The sequence below is a fragment of the Ranitomeya variabilis genome, chromosome 4, assembly GCF_051348905.1.
Source record: "Ranitomeya variabilis isolate aRanVar5 chromosome 4, aRanVar5.hap1, whole genome shotgun sequence".
Lineage (NCBI taxonomy): Eukaryota > Metazoa > Chordata > Amphibia > Anura > Dendrobatidae > Ranitomeya > Ranitomeya variabilis.
This window is the reverse complement of record NC_135235.1, coordinates 103,803,892-103,823,277: the sequence shown is the minus strand read 5'-3', so window position 1 is coordinate 103,823,277 and position 19,386 is coordinate 103,803,892. Positions and strand designations below refer to the sequence as shown.

The following is a 19,386-nucleotide window of genomic DNA, read 5'->3' as shown; positions in this document are numbered from 1 at the left end:
TAATAATGGCTGCTTGTTGTCACATAATAATGATGGTGCCTCGACTTCCGTCGTTTGATGCCTCTGTAACTTCGCATACTATGTCGTATGCCAGAATTTTGTCTTTTTGCAAAACTCTTTGAGGAAGAAAAAAACGTGTATGTAAAGTCTGAGGCACGCAGAGGTATAGTATTTGTCACCGGCAGATTCCTGTGGCCGCCGTGATTAGATTACATGTGACATTGATCATGGATAGGGCGGCCTTATGTTGAATAACGGGGTAAATTAGAGACCCCCTAACTGATTGCTCTGCACTTGTATTGTATACAGTGTCCTTATTTCTCCTACGCCTCATTGGGGGACACAGGACCATGGGTGTTATGCTGCTGCCACTAGGAGGACACTAAGTAGACAGAAAGATTAACTCCTCCTCTGCAGTATACACCCCTTCACGGGATACAATTTCAACCAGTTCTTGCTTAGTGTCTGTAGGAGGCACTTGGGTCTGTTTTCAGACCCCAACTTTCTTATTTTAATTTTAATTTTAATTTTTCTGTGAATTTTTATTTTTTATTCAACGGAGTGAAGGGGGCGACGGATCCTTTTTTATGGGACCCGCTCTCCCCCGAACCAGCAACAGGCGAGCACGGCGAGTATACCTCCCCGTCCCTCTCCTGCGACGTATGGCGCACGAAAAGCTTGCGCCGGGGCAACGGTTCCTATACGGTCCCGATTTAACCCCCCCCTCCCGCCTGCAATAGAGCATTGTGCTCAGGAGAAAATGCAGCCGGAGGGGAAGATGTGCCGCACAAACCCCTCTGATCAGACGAGGATGCTTCAGGGGCCTCTCCATCCCCATCCAGGGTGCATGGATTGAGTTCACACCCTCACAGACTGCAGATGTGAGAACCGGGGAGCACCACGGCTGTAAGTACATTCCCCCCCAGCTCCCCCGTGTGCGGCAGTTGTGCGCAGTTATGCGGTCCGGGTCCCTGGGGAGAGGCGCCGCCGACCGGGGGTCGGCGGTGCTGGGCGGAGGTTCAGAAAGCTCCGTCGCGGCCGCGGCCGCACATCGCCGGCAGGCCCCAAAAATTTAGTCCCCGGCTTCTTCAGCCAGAGTAGGCCGCAGTGGGAAAATCCCGCCCACGGCCGTAGCTCCGCCCCCTACACCGGCGCTTCTCGCCTGGGACGAGAAGCGCCTTCCAAATCTCGGGGGCCATATTTCCACATCTCTGTGCACGGAGCCCACGCTTCTACAGCGCTCCACCGCCATATCTCTCCCTGGGGACACAGTCTGGACCGTGGGTAAGCTGCTTCAAGAAGGCTTAACCCCTTCCCGGCGTATACTGCCCGCTCTGTTCCAAAGGCACTATGTCTCAATCCAAGGAGACTAAAAAGGGTAACAAGAAGCACACAGTGTTTTTCACTGTATGTGCCACTTGCAATACGGCCCTACCCCGTGCCTACAGTAGCCCAATGTGTGCGGATTGTGCCTCGCCCTCTGTGCAGCCGCCTCCTGCCGCCGCTGGTACTGTCGCCGATGCCGCAGCCGTCGACCCTGTAGAGCCTAGCCCCCCTGAGTGGGCAGCCTCTCTGTCACGATCTGTGGCTTCCCTAGCCAGGGCAATTGACTCCCTCAGGGGCCCCTCTCCAGGTCGGACCGCGGAGGATTCAGACGACGGTATGGATCCGTCTACCAGCAGGGGGTGTACCCGGTCACTTTCTACCCGGGGCTCTAGAAAACGTGTTCACGTTTCATCCCCTGACCATGAGCTAGCGGGCCCTTCAGTGCCTGCAAGCTCTGCTTCCCGGTCCCCTTCCCCAACCTCTGATAACTCTGAATATGAGTCCGACATTTCCTATGTTCAGGACTCCCCCTCCTCCCAAGAGTCTCTCGACTCTCTCATCGAGGCGGTCAACCAGACCCTGAAAGTGACTGAGGACTCCGTATCGGAACCCGAACACGTGGTGTCTTTCAAAAGGACTAAACGTGTTCAAAAGGTTTTTGTCACCCACCCTTACTTTAAGGAGATTGTACAAAAACATAGGGATCACCCAGATAAACGTTTCATGGGACAAAAGTCCATTGAGGCAAAATACCCTTTTTCTAGGGAATTAATCAAGGACTGGCTGCAGTCTCCCTCAGTGGATCCTGCTGTGTCACACCTCGCGTCCAAGACCATCCTGTCTCTTTCGGACGGTTCCTCCGTTAAGAACCCCTCCGATCGCCAGATTGATTATCTGGCTCGTTCCGCCTTCAAGGCCACAGGAGCGTCTCTCTTTCCGTCCTTCGCCGCCTCCTGGGTGGCGAAGGCTATGGTCTCCTGGACCGAGACTCTTTCCTCTACCATCCAAGCCAGTGACTTACCTCCAGAAGCCAGCATCCTGGTTAACCAGATAGCGCAGGCCGGAGACTTCATCGTCAACGCCTCTATGGACGCAGCCAATTGCGCTGCACAGGCAGCCGCCAATGCAATCTCCATCAGGAGAGCCCTGTGGCTCAGGGATTGGCGAGCAGATTCGGCTTCCAAGCGTTCTCTAACAGCCCTGCCTTACCAGGCTGGTCGATTATTTGGAGAAAAATTGGACCAAATGATCTCGGATGCTACCGGAGGAAAAAGTAAATTTCTCCCCCAGAAAAAACCTACCCGGCCCTTTCGGTACCAGCAGCAACCTCCATTTCGGGCTTTTCGTCCCAATGCCAACTGGTCTTCTACATCCTCTACCTCCGCATCAGGACGTGGTTCGCGCGGTGGCCGAGGCACCCAGGTCTCTTACAGACCTAATCGCAACTGGAGACCCAGGCCTAAACCACCCGGGTCTAAGGGATCCACATCCCATGGATCCTCCGCCCAATGACTCCTTGCAACAGCCGGTGGGCACCAACAAAGTAGGCGGACGCCTGCTCTTGTTCCGCCAAGCCTGGCTCTCAGTCGTTTCCGACGAGTGGGTCAGAGAACTGGTGTCCACCGGATACAAAATAGAATTTTCTTTCCCCCCCCCCCCCCCCCCCCTACGCGCTTCTTCCAGTCTTGCCCTCAAAGGTCAAAGGCCACTGCGTTTCTCCAGGCAATACGGGCACTACAAAGGGACGGAGTCATCATTCCGGTCCCCCTAGAACAAAGATTCAAGGGTTTCTATTCGAATCTATTCGTGGTCCCAAAGAAGGACGGATCACTACGTCCGATACTAGACCTGAAGCTACTAAACAGATTCGTAAAAATCCGTCACTTCAGGATGGAGTCCCTCCGTTCTGTGGTCGCGTCTATGGAAACAGGAGAATTCCTGGCATCCATAGACATCAAGGATGCCTACCTGCACATACCAATCTTCCCTCCGCATCAGCAGTTCCTCCGCTTCGCTTTTCGCGGGGAACACTTCCAATTTGTGGCCTTGCCCTTCGGTCTCGCCACCGCTCCCAGAGTCTTCACGAAGGTCATGGCGGCTGCCATGGCCATTCTTCATTCCAGGGGAGTGGTGGTAATTCCGTACCTGGACGACCTACTGATAAAGGGTCCTTCCTACCCAGCGTGTGAAGAGTCCGTCGTTCTCACGGTGGATACTCTTACTCGCCTGGGATGGAAGATAAACTTCAAAAAATCTTCTCCAATTCCAGCTCAACAGATCTCTTTCCTGGGGATGATACTGGACACTTCCCGCGGTCTGGTCATACTCCCTCAAGACAAGGCTTTGGCCTTGCAGCAGGGAGCTCAGTCTTTCCCGTCCAGTCTCCCACTCCATTCGTACCAGCATGCGAGTTCTCGGGCAGATGGTAGCTGCCATGGAAGCGGTCCCATTTGCGCAGTTTCACCTCCGTCTCCTGCAGCATGCGCTACTGTCGGCTTGGGACGGCAACCCGTCCTCCCTTGACCGCCGATTCATCCTGTCCCCACGGGTCAGGAAGACCCTCAGGTGGTGGACGCTGAAGTCCTGCCTAACCCAGGGAAAGTCCTTTCTCCCAGTACGGTGGCTGGTGGTGACCACCGATGCCAGTCTCATAGGCTGGGGAGCGGTCTTCAACCATCACACAGCCCAGGGGCGGTGGTCCACTCAAGAGTCTCGCCTTGCCATCAATATCCTCGAGATTCGAGCTATCAGGCTAGCATTGTTCCAGTTTCACCGCCTTCTGGCAGGTCACCCAGTCAGAATCCAGTCCGACAACGCCACGGCCGTGGCGTACATCAACCGTCAGGGCGGAACCCGCAGCAGGACGGCCATGCTCGAGGTGTCTCACATCCTTCATTGGGCGGAGTCAAACCATTCGCCCATCTCGGCGATCCACATTCCAGGTGTGGAGAATTGGGCGGCGGACTTTCTCAGCCGCCAGGGCCTCGCCTCTGGAGAGTGGTCCCTTCACCCGGAGGTCTTCCAGCAGATTTGCCATCGCTGGGGGACCCCGGATGTGGATCTCATGGCTTCCAGGATGAACAACAAGGTTCCTCAGTTCTTTGCTCGGTCCCTCGACCCACGGGCCCTCGGAGTAGACGCCCTGGTCTTGCCTTGGCGCCAATTCCGCCTCCCGTACATTTTTCCTCCTCTTCCCCTGCTACCGAGGGTCATCAAAAAGATCAGGGCAGAGGGGGTGCCAGTGATTCTCGTTGCGCCAGACTGGCCGCGTCGGGCATGGTACGCCGAACTGGTTCAGCTGGTAGCCGATGTCCCCTGGCGTCTTCCAGATCACGTGGATCTTCTTTCACAGGGCCCGATTTACCACCAGAACTCAGGGGCCCTGTCTTTGACGGCTTGGCCGTTGAGTCCTGGATTCTAGGCCAAGCGGGTTTCACTCCCAAGGTGTCCTCCACCATGATCAGAGCCAGGAAACCTGTTTCCATGCGCAGTTACCACCGTACCTGGCAAATTTTTTTCTCATGGGGGGATGCTCAGGGACGATCTCCTCTGGTATTCTCTATCCCTTCCATACTAGAGTTTCTTCAGTCTGGACTAGAGTCGGGACTTGCCCTTAGCTCCCTAAAGGGTCAGGTTTCGGCTTTGTCAGTCCTTTTCCAGCGGAAGATTGCCAATAGGTTGCCGGTAAAAACTTTCTTCCAGGGAGTTTTCCGTGTGGCGCCTCCCTACAAATCGCCCTTGGATCCGTGGGATCTTAATTTGGTTCTCGGAGCTCTTCAGGAGACTCCCTTCGAACCACTACAGGACGTTTCCTTGACCTTCCTTTCTTGGAAGGTAGTCTTCCTTGTAGCCATTACATCCATCAGAAGGGTTTCGGAGTTGGCTGCACTCTCCTGCCGCCCTCCCTTTTCTAATTTTTCATCCGGACAAGGCAGTATTGAGGACCTCTCCCACCTTTTTGCCCAAGGTTGTCTCTTCTTTCCACCTCAATGAGGAGATTGTTCTGCCTTCGTTCTGCCCGGCACCAGCCCATCGCATCGAAAAGGCTCTACACACTCTTGATGTGGTGAGGGCTCTTCGTCGGTACGTCTCGAGGACGGCTCCCTTCCGCACGTCGGACGTCCTGTTCGTACTTCCAGAGGGGCCCAGGAAGGGTTCTCCCGCTTCAAAGGCCACTCTGGCTAAATGGATTCGGTTGGCCATTCAAGAATCCTATCGTGTCAAAGGTGTTCCTATCCCAGAGGGGATCAAGGCCCATTCTACTCGGTCGGTGGGCGCCTCGTGGGCCATCCGGCACCAGGCGTCAGCACAGCAGGTCTGCAAGGCTGCGACGTGGTCCAGTTTGCACACTTTTACCAAGCATTACCACATTCATTCTATCTCTTCTGCAGACGCCGCCTTTGGCAGGCGCATTCTGCAAGCGGCAGTTCCTTAAGCCGTAGGCCAGTGGTACATGGGGTATTAGCATATTGCTCCCCACCCAGGGACTGCTTTTGTACGTCCCATGGTCCTGTGTCCCCCAATGAGGCGTAGGAGAAAAGGAGATTTTTGTATACTCACCGTAAAATCTTTTTCTCCGAGCCACTCATTGGGGGACACAGCACCCACCCTGTTAGCCTGTTTTTTTTTTTTTGGCTTGTTGTTACTTCTTGGTTTTGACATAGTTTGTCTTTGTTCATGCTCCTACTGCTTTACTACCGAACTGGTTGAAATTGTATCCCGTGAAGGGGTGTATACTGCAGAGGAGGAGTTAATCTTTCTGTCTACTTAGTGTCCTCCTAGTGGCAGCAGCATAACACCCATGGTCCTGTGTCCCCCAATGAGTGGCTCGGAGAAAAAGATTTTACGGTGAGTATACAAAATCTCCTTTTTTGTCTTTTGAGGTACGGAATTATGAAAGACTGACATCTCTTAAGATTTTGGATCATGCGCTCCAGTCACTGAATAATCTCCGACCTGGCGACTGTATAGTTTGTTTCAATAAGAACGACATCTTCTCTGTGAGCCGGCAGATCGAGGCACGGGGTTTAGAATGTGCTGTAATCTATGGCAGCCTTCCTCCAGGTGAGTCCTTCTGTTCTTTGCTTGAAAACGATATATGTTCCCCCATAACATAAGAGAGTGACACTTAACGAGCATTTATAAGGGCGCAGTCAGATGGCCGTATGAATCGGAACGCAGTGCGCGGGATTGGCCAGCTGCTCTCCCGAGCGTGACCGCTTTATGTATTTCTATGCGGCTGTCACGTTCGGGTCGGGAGAGCCACCAGCCAGTCCATGCACTGCGTTCCGATTTATACGGCTGTCTGACTGCGCCCTAAGGTGTGTACGTGTTGTTAGAATCGCCCCTTCTAATCGGAGCTGCTTGCTGAATCCTCTCAATAAGACTTGCATAATGTGTTTCTTAGGCTACGTTCACATTTGCGTTGTTGTGCGCAGCGTCGGCGACGCAACGCACAACGCATGCATAACGCAGCGTTTTGTGACTCATGCGTTCATTTTTTTGACGCCAAAAAACTGCATCATGCAGCGTTGTCTGCGCCCTGACAGTTGCGCCAAAAATGATGCATGCGTCACAAAACGCTAGACAACGCATGTCCATGCGCCCCCCATGTTAAATATAGGGGCGCATGACTCGTGCGTCGCCGCGGCTGCGCCCGATGCAACGCAAATGTGAACGTAGCCTTACAATGGCCCTTATTTTTAGAGCACTGTATTTTAAAGGGCTGTCTCCCACAATTGAAACCTTCTGAAACCCCATCTCTTCAGGAGAGCGTACAACCGTCAATAACCCCGCTGCCACCTCCGTCCCCTGACCTACTGTCTCCTTCTCCATTACTCTATACATTATAAGCCGTAAGGGCAGGATCCTCTCCCGTGTACCAGTGTATCACTGTTTGTTTATTGTATTATATATATCTAGCACTCTTAATTGTGCTTTAAAAATAAATTACAATAATTTCTCCTACGTATCATTGGGGGACACAGGACGAATGGGTGTTATGCTGCTGCCACTAGGAGGACACTAAGTTAAACACACACAAAAGATTAACTCCTCCCCTGCAGTATACACCCACGGGCTGGACAATCCAGAGCCAGTTCTTACTTAGTGTCTCAGGAGGCACTTGGGTCCTCTGGACCCCACCAATTTTTGGATTTAACGGAGAGAAGGGAGCGACAGGCAAATTTTCAGCTCTGATCTCTCCCGCACCAACAACGGGCAAGTACATGGAGCGTTCCTCCTGTATCCTTTCCCGCGACGATGGATGCCAGCCCTGGCTCACGTTTCAGTGTGGCGACGGTTCCTTAGCGTTCCGATCTCCCTCCCTCCCTCTCAGGCGACCACGGGGACTAATCATCCACCTAAGTTTCCTGGAGCCAGGGCACAGCCGGACAGATTGACATGGCGTCCGTGCAGCCGCCCACTGCATCACCACTGAATATAGCGGATGACGCACGGCGGCAGAAGCTCTCCACCCTCTCCCTACCAAGGTGAAGGTGGATGGAGCATCGGTTCCATCGCACAGGGTAAGTGCGGGGACCGACGAGCTGACAGGAGGGGGCCCCTTACTCTCTTACTAATGCGGCTCTGCAGCCGCGGGGCAGCGTTGTACTTCTGAGGGGGCACGGCGGGCAATCCGGCGCTCCGTTGGCGCATTGGCAACCCGGCCCGGGCCGGACTCCAGCGCCCGCCTACATGCACGCCAACGCCCGCCCATGACACGCCCCCTCCCTGGGCGCTTCTCGTTCCCGAGAAGCGCCCTTCTCACATCTCGGCGGCCATCTTGGACCGGGAAGTACGCTGGTGGCTCTGCAGCGCACAGGACTTCAGGATCTACCTGCCAGGCCACCGCAGGACTTTGGTGAGACGCACTCAGTAGGATTGTCTCCCCCCCCCTGCCAGTACGCTCTCTTAATCACAAATATGTCACAGTCTAAGCAAAAACGGACTGGAAAGACCCACTCTGTTATTTTTGCTGTGTGCACCTCCTGCAAGGTATCTCTGCCCCGAGGTCACACTGCTCCGCTGTGCACCGCCTGCGAAATGTCTGCGGCACAGGATACTCCGGCCTCTGTCCCGGAATGTAGCGAGCCTAGTACCCCCGCATGGGCGTCCTCCCTTGCTCGATCTGTGGCATCCTTGGAAAGGACGATACAGTCCCTCCGTGAGCCGTCCCTTACCCAGGGCACTTCCACGGATGATGTAACGCGGTCTAAGAACCCCTCTCGGCCTAGAGGTCGTACCGCTTCCAGAAGCCCTCACTCATCTAAAAAGAGGTCCAGGGTAATATCTCCGGTCCGTGATCAGCCCTCCGGCTCAGAGAGCGATGTCTCTCGCCACTCATCCCCGACTCATAGCAGGGAATCCTTCCTGGACGACGCATCCAACGCGTCCTGTTCCCCAGAGTATCATCACGATCAAGAGACCCTAGATTCTCTCATAGACTCTGTAAGTCAGACGCTACAGTTAGAGGAGGAAACCCCGTCCAAGGCGGCTCATCCCGTGTCATTCGGGCGAACCACAAAGGCTCATAAATTTTTTCCTACGCACCCTCAATTCAAGGACATTGTTGATCTCCATAGAGTCCGTCCGGATAAACGTTTCTCAGGTCAGAAGGCTATGCAATTGAAGTATCCGTTTGCTCAGGACCTAGCTAAGGAGTGGTCTCAGTCACCCTCCGTGGACCCGCCAGTGTCGCGGCTAGCCACCAAGGCGGTTCTATCTTCCTCCGAGGGTGCGTCCATCAAGCATCCCACTGATAGACAAATTGAACAGATGGCTCGTTCGGCTTTTGAAGCCTCCTCGGCTTCTCTCTTTCCTTCGTTTGCCGTCACGTGGGTTGCAAAAGCCATGACCCATTGGGCCGAGTCTTTAACCTCTACAGCACTACGTGCCGACTTACCCCCCGAAATTTCACACCTGACCACTCAGATTGCCAGAGCGGGGGACTTCGTAGTTTCCGCATCCTTAGACGCGGCCAACTGTGCCTCACAGGCAGCGGCCAATGCTGTCACGATCCGCAGATCCCTTTGGCTCAGGGACTGGAAGGCGGACTCGGGCTCCAAAAAATCCCTCACGTCTCTTCCATACCAGGGCGAACGCCTTTTTGGGGACAAACTAGACAAAATAATCGCAGACTCCACAGGAGGAAAGAGCAAATTCCTTCCCCAGCAACGAACTTTTCGGCCCTTTCGCAACCAACAGGGCCGAGGCCGATATTTCCGTTTTAGCTCCAATTGGTCCAATCCCTCCTCCGCGCCACCCGGCGTCGGGAGAGGTCAGCGCAAGGACAGAGCCTCCCAGCCGTCTTACAAACCTTCTCCCTCCTGGAGAGGCAGACCCAGACAACAGGGATCCCGAGGGCCCAGACCTAACAGGTCTCCACCTCAATGACTTTTGGCAAATGCCGAAGGACACCGACAGAGTTGGCGGCCGCCTACTCTTTTTTCGGGACGCGTGGCTCTCGGTAGTTCCCGACCGATGGGTCCGCGACCTAGTGTCCTTCGGTTACAAGATAGTTTGTCCTCTTCCCCCATCTCGTTTCTTCCAGTCCCCTCCTCCCAGAGCAAGGGTCCGTCAGTATTTCCAGGCCATAAAGTCGCTATGGGAAGACGGGGTCATCATCCCGGTACCTCAGAACGAGAGGTACCAAGGTTTCTATTCCAATCTTTTCATCGTACCAAAGAAGGACGGATCAGTACGTCCAATATTAGACCTCAAGCTTCTCAACAAGTACGTTCGCGTACGTCAATTCCGCATGGAGTCCCTCCGCTCGGTAATTGCCTCTCTGGAAGAGGGCGAGTTCCTTGCATCTCTAGATGTTCAAGACGCTTACCTGCACATTCCCATCCTACCGTCTCATCAGCGCTTCCTCCGCTTCGCGGTCCAGGGGCACCATTTTCAGTTTGTTGCCCTACCCTTCGGGCTGGCCACCGCTCCTCGGGTGTTTACCAAGGTCATGACAGCTGCCGTGGCCATTCTCCATGCTCGAGGCATAGTGGTGTTGCCCTACTTGGACGACATTCTCATAAAGGGCTCCTCTTTTCGATCCTGCTCAGAAGCAGTAGACGTCACCATAAATACCTTTTTGCGCCTGGGTTGGAAAATCAACTTCAAAAAATCTTCCCTGGTCCCGGCTCAAACCATATCCTACCTGGGAATGATCCTAGACTCCTCTCAGGGTCTAGTACTCCTACCTCTGGAAAAGGTTTCCACTCTACAGAGAGAAGTCCGAAAGCTTATCCAACCTCGCCCTCACTCCCTACGCTTCTCCATGAGGGTACTCGGCAGGATGGTGGCGGCGATGGAGGCAGTGCCTTTTGCTGTTTTTCACCTCCGTCCCCTACAGCATGCCCTTCTAGCAGTATGGAACAGGAATCCCGCCTCGCTCGACCGCCGTCTCCTGCTCTCTCGCCCAATCAGGCAGTCTCTTAGGTGGTGGACCAAGAGGTCCTCCCTGACTCGGGGGAAGTCTTTCCTTCCGGTGCACTGGCTGGTTGTCACAACGGACGCCAGTCTCTTCGGATGGGGTGCAGTGTTCCAACGCCACTCGACTCAGGGTCGCTGGTCCCTGCAGGAATCCCAGCTGCCCATCAACATCTTAGAGATTCGGGCAATCAGACTGGCTCTCCGCCAGTTTCATCCGTTCCTTTCCGGCCGCGCGGTCAGAGTCCAGTCCGACAACGCCACTGCGGTAGCCTATATCAACCGCCAAGGGGGCACTCGCAGCAAAGCGGCCATGGCCGAGGTAACGCTCATTCTCCGCTGGGCCGAGACCAACCACTCCATACTCTCAGCAGTTTACATCCCAGGCGTGGAAAACTGGGAAGCGGACTTTCTCAGTCGCCACAGTCTCGATCCCGGAGAGTGGTCTCTCCATCCCGCAGTCTTTCACCAGATATGTTCTCGATGGGGGACTCCGGACGTGGATCTAATGGCATCTCGCCTGAATTGCCAGGTTCCCGTTTTCGTGGCCAGGTCTCACGACCCCTCAGCCCTCGGAGCCGACGCTCTCGTCCTCTCATGGCAGGGTTTCAGACTCCCATACATCTTTCCTCCAATTCCCCTTCTGGCGAAGGTGATCAGGAAGATCAAGGCAGAACGGATTCCAGTAATTCTCATCGCTCCGGACTGGCCACGCAGGACATGGTACGCCGAGATGGTACAATTGGTCTCAGACGTACCTTGGAGGCTGCCGAGCCGCGCAGACCTCCTGTCTCAAGGGCCCATTTACCACCCGAACTCAGAGGCCCTGTGTTTAACGGCGTGGCCGTTGAGTCCTGGGTACTGAGGCAGAAGGGGCTGCCCCAGACGGTTATATCTACCATGCTCCGCGCACGCAAGCCTTCTTCCATGCGCATCTACCACCGCGCCTGGAAGGCATACTTCGCCTGGTGCAGGGATCGGAGACGTTCTCCCCTCCGTTTTTCTATTCCTCACATTTTGGAATTCCTTCAATCAGGCGTGGACTTGGGCCTTGCCCTTAGCTCTCTTAAGGGCCAAATTTCTGCTCTCTCGGTTCTTTTCCAGAGAAGGATTGCAAACAGACTGCAAGTCAAAACCTTCATCCAGGGAGTTTCTCATATGGTTCCGCCTTACAAAATGCCCTTGGAACCATGGGACCTGAATCTGGTCCTCTGTGCTCTTCAAGAGCCCCCCTTTGAGCCCTTGCATGAGGTGTCCTTGCTGTTCTTGTCGTGGAAGGTCGCCTTCCTCGTGGCTGTCACGTCTATTAGACGTGTCTCTGAGCTGGCAGCTCTGTCGTGCCAACCGCCTTTCCTCGTTTTCCACCAGGACAAGGTAGTTCTGCGGACATGTCCGACTTTTCTTCCGAAGGTCGTTTCCTCTTTCCATCTTAATGAAGAAATTGTCCTTCCCTCACTGTGCCCTGCTCCTTCCCACCGCACGGAAAGGGCTCTCCACACTTTGGACTTAGTGAGGGGTCTCAAACGTTACGTCTCCAGAACGGCGTCTCTCCGTAGGTCAGACGCCTTGTTCGTTCTTCCGGAGGGGCCACGGAAGGGTCTGCCCGCTTCCAAGGCCTCCATTGCCAAGTGGATTCGTTCCGCCATCCAAGAGTCCTACCGTGTCAAGGGTCACGCCGCACCTCCGGGGATCAAGGCTCATTCTACCCGGTCAGTCGGCGCGTCCTGGGCCATCCGGCACCAGGCATCGGCTGCACAGGTCTGCAAGGCTGCTACATGGTCCAGCTTGCATACATTCACGAAGCACTACCATGTGCACTCTCAGGCTTCGGCAGACGCGTCCGTCGGTAGGCGGATCCTACAAGCGGCAGTGTCTCATCTGTAGCTCGTAGGCACGCACAGCATTTATAACTTCTTGTTACCCTCCCAGGGACTGCTTTGGGACGTCCCATTCGTCCTGTGTCCCCCATTGATACCTAGGAGAAAAGGAGATTTTTGTGTACTCACCGTAAAATCTTTTTCTCCGAGTCAATCATTGGGGGACACAGCACCCTCCCTGTTAGCCTAGTTGGCTCGGTTATTCTCTTCAGTCCGTGTTTTGACTATAACATGTTTACTGTTTTTAACTGGTTTACTCCTACTGCTTTGTTACCGAACTGGCTCTGGATTGTCCAGCCCGTGGGTGTATACTGCAGGGGAGGAGTTAATCTTTTGTGTGTGTTTAACTTAGTGTCCTCCTAGTGGCAGCAGCATAACACCCATTCGTCCTGTGTCCCCCAATGATTGACTCGGAGAAAAAGATTTTACGGTGAGTACACAAAAATCTCCTTTTCTATATTCGCCCAATATTCTAGCAAACTTTCAGTATTCTATAGATACCTGAATCTAAAGCGCCTCTGTGTCAGGATATTGGTCCTTTGATTTTCCATTATCACTTTGTTCTTTTAGGTACCAAAATAGCACAGGCCAATAAATTTAATGACCCAGATGATCCCTGCAATATCCTGGTGGCCACAGATGCCATTGGAATGGGGCTGAACTTGTAAGTTCAAATTTTGACAATTTTACTTTATATACAACTATGTAATTAGTAATCAAATGTTTATTAATACTGTAAAATATTATATATTTTCCTGAGGATAGATGTTTTTAATGAAAAGCAGCTCAAAATCACACAAACGCCTTTTTCTGGCTTCCCTTCATGATTATAGGGGAGTACCTTCGTGAGCTGCATATCTGCTCCGTTATATACTCTTTCAATCACTTTATTGGGCTGGGCACAACTGACCTATGGCTAGTGTTCAGATTTATTTGTAGCCAGATATACTGAAATAAATGGCAAGGTCAGGAGACACTTGATAACATGTAGCTACTTTCACAGTTGAATTAATTTCCACCATAGGATGTAGTCAGAATTATTCTCCCAGAAGCCATTGAAGGTAAAAAGTTAGATGGCTGGTATGAAAGTGTTAAAGGGTAAGGCTGAATTTACACTGAATGATTATCGTGAACAAGTGTTCTTAAGAAACAGGGGGCCAATCACCCGATAAAGAATCAAAACGCATGTTCATTAGGAGAAATGATCCTTTGCGCATCATGAAAGAGCATATCTCTCTGGACGCAGGACTGACTTTTTATTTTTTTTTTACTTTTTGTTTGTTAGGGCTGACTCTTGAGAACAATGGCAGCCTGTGTGCTGAGCTACCTATTTCAGATCATTTACTGTGGCCTACCTGTGTAAACAGGTTATTAAACTGCGGTGAATGTTTACCGGTCAGCGGTTGCTTAGTGCTTTAACCTGCACTGCTTTTCTGTAGCACAGAAAATAACAAAATGTGTAATTTTTTAAAACCGTAACAAAATGAATGTGCCGAGAGAATCTGTTGCAAAAGGTCACTTTTTTATTAATATATGTAATTTATTTTTATTTTTTTCTTCTAATAATTCACGATATCCTTTCAGGAAGCCATTCTTTTCAGTTAACAGAGTTTTACTATACTGTAATTGGACTAGTTTTCCACGCAGGCTGAAGCTTTCTGATGTTGGTGGGGCCTGTAATATTCTTGTTATCTTGCACTTGGTCTCTGCGCTTGTGCCAACCATAATGTCACAGTAGCTCTTAGGTTACGAAAGCATTCTCTTGTTCTATGCCTTTGGCCTAACTATCCTGATTTACTCTTATTTTTCCTATTTCTACGGTTAGGAGCATAAAGAGAATTATTTTTAATTCCTTGGTAAAGCCGACAGTGAATGAGAAAGGGGAGAAAGAGATTGATACGATCACCACTTCCCAAGCTCTGCAAATAGCGGGCCGAGCCGGGAGATTCAGCTCTCTGTTCAAGGAAGGTGAAGTTACCACCATGGTCCAGGACGACCTGCCCCTGCTGAAGGAAATTCTGGACCGACCAGTCCAAGATATACAGGTGACGTACAATAGAGGCTGTTATAGGAAAGGGAGGCTTTATTAGCAAACACCAGGTTATCTCAGTGATCACAGAACATGTGAGTTTTCCTGGGGATTTACTTTAAAATGGGGTATCTTATCAAGACGGCACCTTTTCAAAAGGCAACCTAGTCATGATTCAGATCGTTACTGCCAGGCTGTCTGCTGACAATCCCAATAATAAGCTGGTGTTGGGGGGAACTAGCAGCCAGCCATACATTTCTCTGAATAGCCAACCATGTAATATATGGCCAAGTTCATCAACACCGGAGCTGTTTTAGTTGCTTTTCAATCTGGCGAACAATAGTAAATCCCAAGCATATGACCATTTGTTTTGATGGTCATATTCCCTAATAGTAGAGCATTGAACAGCAAGGTGGATTGTTGCTAAGGGGAAAAGAAAAATCTTTAAATCTTCAGCACAGCGAGTGTGAGCGAGCTGAGTGTGACCTGAGCGTAAGTGTGAACGGCGGTAAGTGTGACTTGTGATTCAGTGACTTTGGAATCAGGGAGTTTCCAAGGGAGGAATTGCTGAATTACTGTCTGTATTTTATTAATACTTTGTATTTATTTTTATTTAACGTTTCTGTCTGGTGCAATCCCCATTAGGAAATGTGCTCCACTATTGTTAATGCCATCCAGTGTACATCTTGCCACATGTATGCAGTCCTTGACCAGCCGGTCGAGGGTGCATACTGCTGTGCGAGATGTGAGCACGTTGTGCATTTGGAAGCCCAGATTCTGGATCTAGATGTGCAGCTGGCAACACTGAGATCCATAGACAATATGGAGAGGAGCCTTCTGCTCACTGAGCAGATGCTCAATGGGATAGATGAGGGGGGGATGGTAGGATGGAGCTGCAGGATAGTGAGGCAGTTAGCTGGGTGACAGTTAGGAAGCGGGGTAGAGGGAAGAGTGCCAGGGAGGCTAGTCCTGATCTGGCACACCGCAATAAGCTTGCTAAGTTGGCAGATGAGGGGGGGGTGCCAGTACAGGGGTAGCACTGCTGCAGCCAGGCATGTCCTCTGAATGCCGGAGGAGTGACTGCTCCAGTAAGGAGGGAAATAGGAGAGCAGGGCAGGCCAGACAGGTGCTGGTAGTGGGGGACTCAATTATTAGGGGAACAGATAGGGCAATCTGTCACAAAGACAGGGATCGTCGGACGGTGTGCTGCCTACCTGGCGCTCGAGTCCGACACATCGCTGATCGGGGTGACAGATTACTGGGAGGGGCTGGTGAGGACCCAGCGGTCATGGTGCACATTGGCACAAATGACAAAGTTAGAGGTAGGTGGAAGGTCCTTAAAAACGATTTCAGGGAATTAGGCTGCAAGCTGAAAGCAAGGACCTCCAACGTGGTATTTTCCAAAATACTGCCTGTGCCACGCCAGAGAGGCAACGGGAGATTAGGGAGGTTAATAAGTGGCTCAAGACTTGGTGTAGGAAGGAGGGGTTTGGGTTCCTGCAGAACTGGGCCGACTTCTCAGTGGGCTACAGGCTCTACGCTAGGGACGGGCTGCACCTCAATGGGGAAGGTGCAGCTGTGCTGGGGGAGAAAATGGCTAGAAGGTTGGAGGAGTGTTTAAACTAGGGATTGGGGGGGAGGGTATTCAATTTATAGGAGGGGAAGATAGTGCAGATAGAGACCTGGCCACAAATAAGGAAATCGGGGGTGGCGGTGGCATGGGGGGTGGGGTTAGAACAGTTAATAGTTTAAGAAAGAATAGAGGTGCAGAGAGGAACATTAAGTGCATGTATACTAATGCCAGAAGCCTCGCCAACAAAATGGATGAATTAGAATTAATGTTGTTGGAGCATAATTATGACATGGTGGGGATATCTGAAACATGGCTGGATGAGAGCCATGACTGGGCTGTTAACTTGCAGGGCTATAGCCTGTTCAGAAATGACCGTACAGATAAGCGAGGGGGTGGGGTGTGTCTGTATGTAAAATCGTCCTTAAAACCCATCCGGCGTGATAATATAGGTGAATCTAATGGAAATGTAGAGTCCCTGTGGGTGGAGATAAGGGGAGGGGGAAAAAATAATAAATTACTGATAGGAGTTTGTTATAAATCTCCAAAAATAATGGAAGCAATGGAGAATATCCTCGTAAAGCAAATAGATGAAGCTGCGACTCAAGGAGAAGTCATTATTATGGGGGACTTCAACTACCCTGAAATAGATTGGGGAACAGAAACCTGCAGTTCCAGCAAAGGTAATCGGTTTTTGACAACTATGAGAGACAATTACCTTTCACAACTGGTTCAGGACCCAACAAGAAGGGGGGCACTGCTAGACCTAATATTAACCAACAGGCCAGACCGCATATCAAATATAAGGGTTGGGGGTCACTTGGGGAATAGTGATCACAAAATAATAAGTTTTCATGTCTCCTTTAATAAGATGTGTAGTAGAGGGGTGACAAGGACACTAAACTTCAGGAGGGCAAATTTCCAACGGATGAGAGATGATCTTGGTGCAATTAACTGGGACAATATCCTGAGACATAAAAATACACAAAGAAAACGGGAGACGTTTATTAGCATCCTGGATAGGACCTGTGCACAGTATATACCGTATGGGAATAAACATACTAGAAATAGGAGGAAACCAATATGGCTAAATAGAGCTGTAAGAGGTGCAATAAGTGACAAAAAGAAAGCATTTAGAGAATTAAAGGAAGTAGGTAGTGATGAGGCATTAAATAAATATAGAAAATTAAATAAATTCTGTAAAAAGCAAATCAAGGCAGCAAAAATTGAGACAGAGACTCATTGCCAGAGAGAGAGTAAAAATAATGCCAAAATATTCTTTTAACTACATAAATAGTAAGAAACTAAAAAATGAAAGTGTTGGCCCCCTTAAAAATAGTCTGGGGGAAATGGTGGATGAGGAAAAAGCCAATATGCTAAATGACTTTTTTTCATCAGTATTTGCACAAGAAAATCCCATGGCAGACAATACGATCAGTGATAACAAAAATTCCCCATTAAGTGTCACCTGCTTAACCCAGCAGGAAGTACGGCGGCGTCTAAAAATCACTAAAATTGACAAATCTCCGGGCCCGGATGGGATACACCCCCGAGTACTGCAGGAACTAAGTACAGTCATTGATAGACCATTATTTTTAATCTTTAAAGACTCCATAATAACAGGGTCTGTACCACAGGACTGGCGTATAGCAAATGTGGTGCTAATATTCAAAAAGGGGAATAAAACTGAACTCGGAAATTATAGGCCAGTAAGCTTAACCTCTACTGTGGTTAAAATCCTGGAGGATATTCTGAGAGATGCTATACTGGAGTATCTGAAGAGGAATAACCTCATGACCCAGTATCAGCACGGGTTTACTAGGGACCGTTCATGTCAGACTAATTTGATCAGCTTCTATGAAGAGGTAAGTTCCGGACTGGACAAAGGGAACCCAGTGGACGTAGTATATATGGACTTTTCCAAAGCTTTTGATACAGTGCCACACAAAAGGTTGATACATAAAATGAGAATAATGGGGATAGGGGAAAATATGTGTAAGTGGGTTAAGAGCTGGCTCAGGGATAGGAAACAAAGGGTGGTTATTAATGGAGCACACTCGGATTGGGTCGCGGTTAGCAGTGGGGTACCACAGGGGTCAGTATTGGGCCCTCTTCTTTTTAACATATTTATTAATGACCTTGTAGGGGGCATTCAGAGTAGAATTTCAATATTTGCAGATGACACTAAACTCTGCAGGGTAATCAATACAGGGGAGGACAGTTTTATATTACAGGATGATTTATGTAAACTAGAAGCTTGGGCTGATAAATGGCAAATGAGCTTTAATGGGGATAAATGTAAGGTCATGCACTTGGGTAGAAGTAATAAGATTTATAACTATGTGCTTAATTCTAAAACTCTGGGCAAAACCGTCAATGAAAAAGACCTGGGTGTATGGGTGGATGACAAACTCATATTCAGTGGCCAGTGTCAGGCAGCTGCTACAAAGGCAAATAAAATAATGGGATGTATTAAAAGAGGCATAGATGCTCATGAGGAGAACATAATTTTAGCTCTATACAAGTCACTAGTTCGTCCACACTTAGAATACTGTGCACAGTTCTGGTCTCCGGTGTATAAGAAAGACATAGCTGAACTGGAGCGGGTGCAGAGAAGAGCGACCAAGGTTATTAGAGGACTGGGGGGTCTGCCATACCAAGATAGGTTATTACACTTGGGGCTATTTAGTTTGGAAAAACGAAGACTAAGGGGTGATCTTATTTTAATGTATAAATATATGAGGGGACAGTACAAAGACCTTTCTGCTGATCTTTTTAATCATAGACCGCTGACAGGGACAAGGGGGCATCCTCTACGTCTGGAGGAAAGAAGGTTTAAGCATAATAACAGACGCGGATTCTTTACTGTAAGAGCAGTGAGACTATGGAACTCTCTGCCGTATGATGTTGTAATGAGTGATTCATTAATTAAATTTAAGAGGGGACTGGATGCCTTTCTGGAAAAGTATAATGTTAAAGGGTATATATACTAGATTCCTTGATAGGGCGTTGATCCAGGGAACTAGTCTGATTGCCGTATGTGGAGTCGGGAAGGAATTTTTTTCCCCAATGTGGAGCTTACTCTTTGCCACATGGGGTTTTTTTGCGTTCCTCTGGATCAACATGTTAGGGCATGTTAGGTTAGGCTATGGGTTGAA

The 19,386-nt window shown here is 50.5% G+C and overlaps 1 protein-coding gene across 1 annotated transcript in view; it reads left to right on the top strand.

Annotated features, from left to right (window-relative positions):
* The window catches only part of SUPV3L1 (Suv3 like RNA helicase), a 45,336-nt gene that overhangs the window by 10,709 nt on the left and 15,241 nt on the right, over positions 1–19,386 (top strand). Inside the window, exons 9-11 of the mRNA XM_077259027.1 lie at positions 6,210–6,390; positions 13,200–13,293; positions 14,455–14,674. Coding sequence (XP_077115142.1) covers positions 6,210–6,390; positions 13,200–13,293; positions 14,455–14,674 — 495 coding nt within the window. The remainder of the gene's footprint in view (positions 1–6,209; positions 6,391–13,199; positions 13,294–14,454; positions 14,675–19,386) is intronic.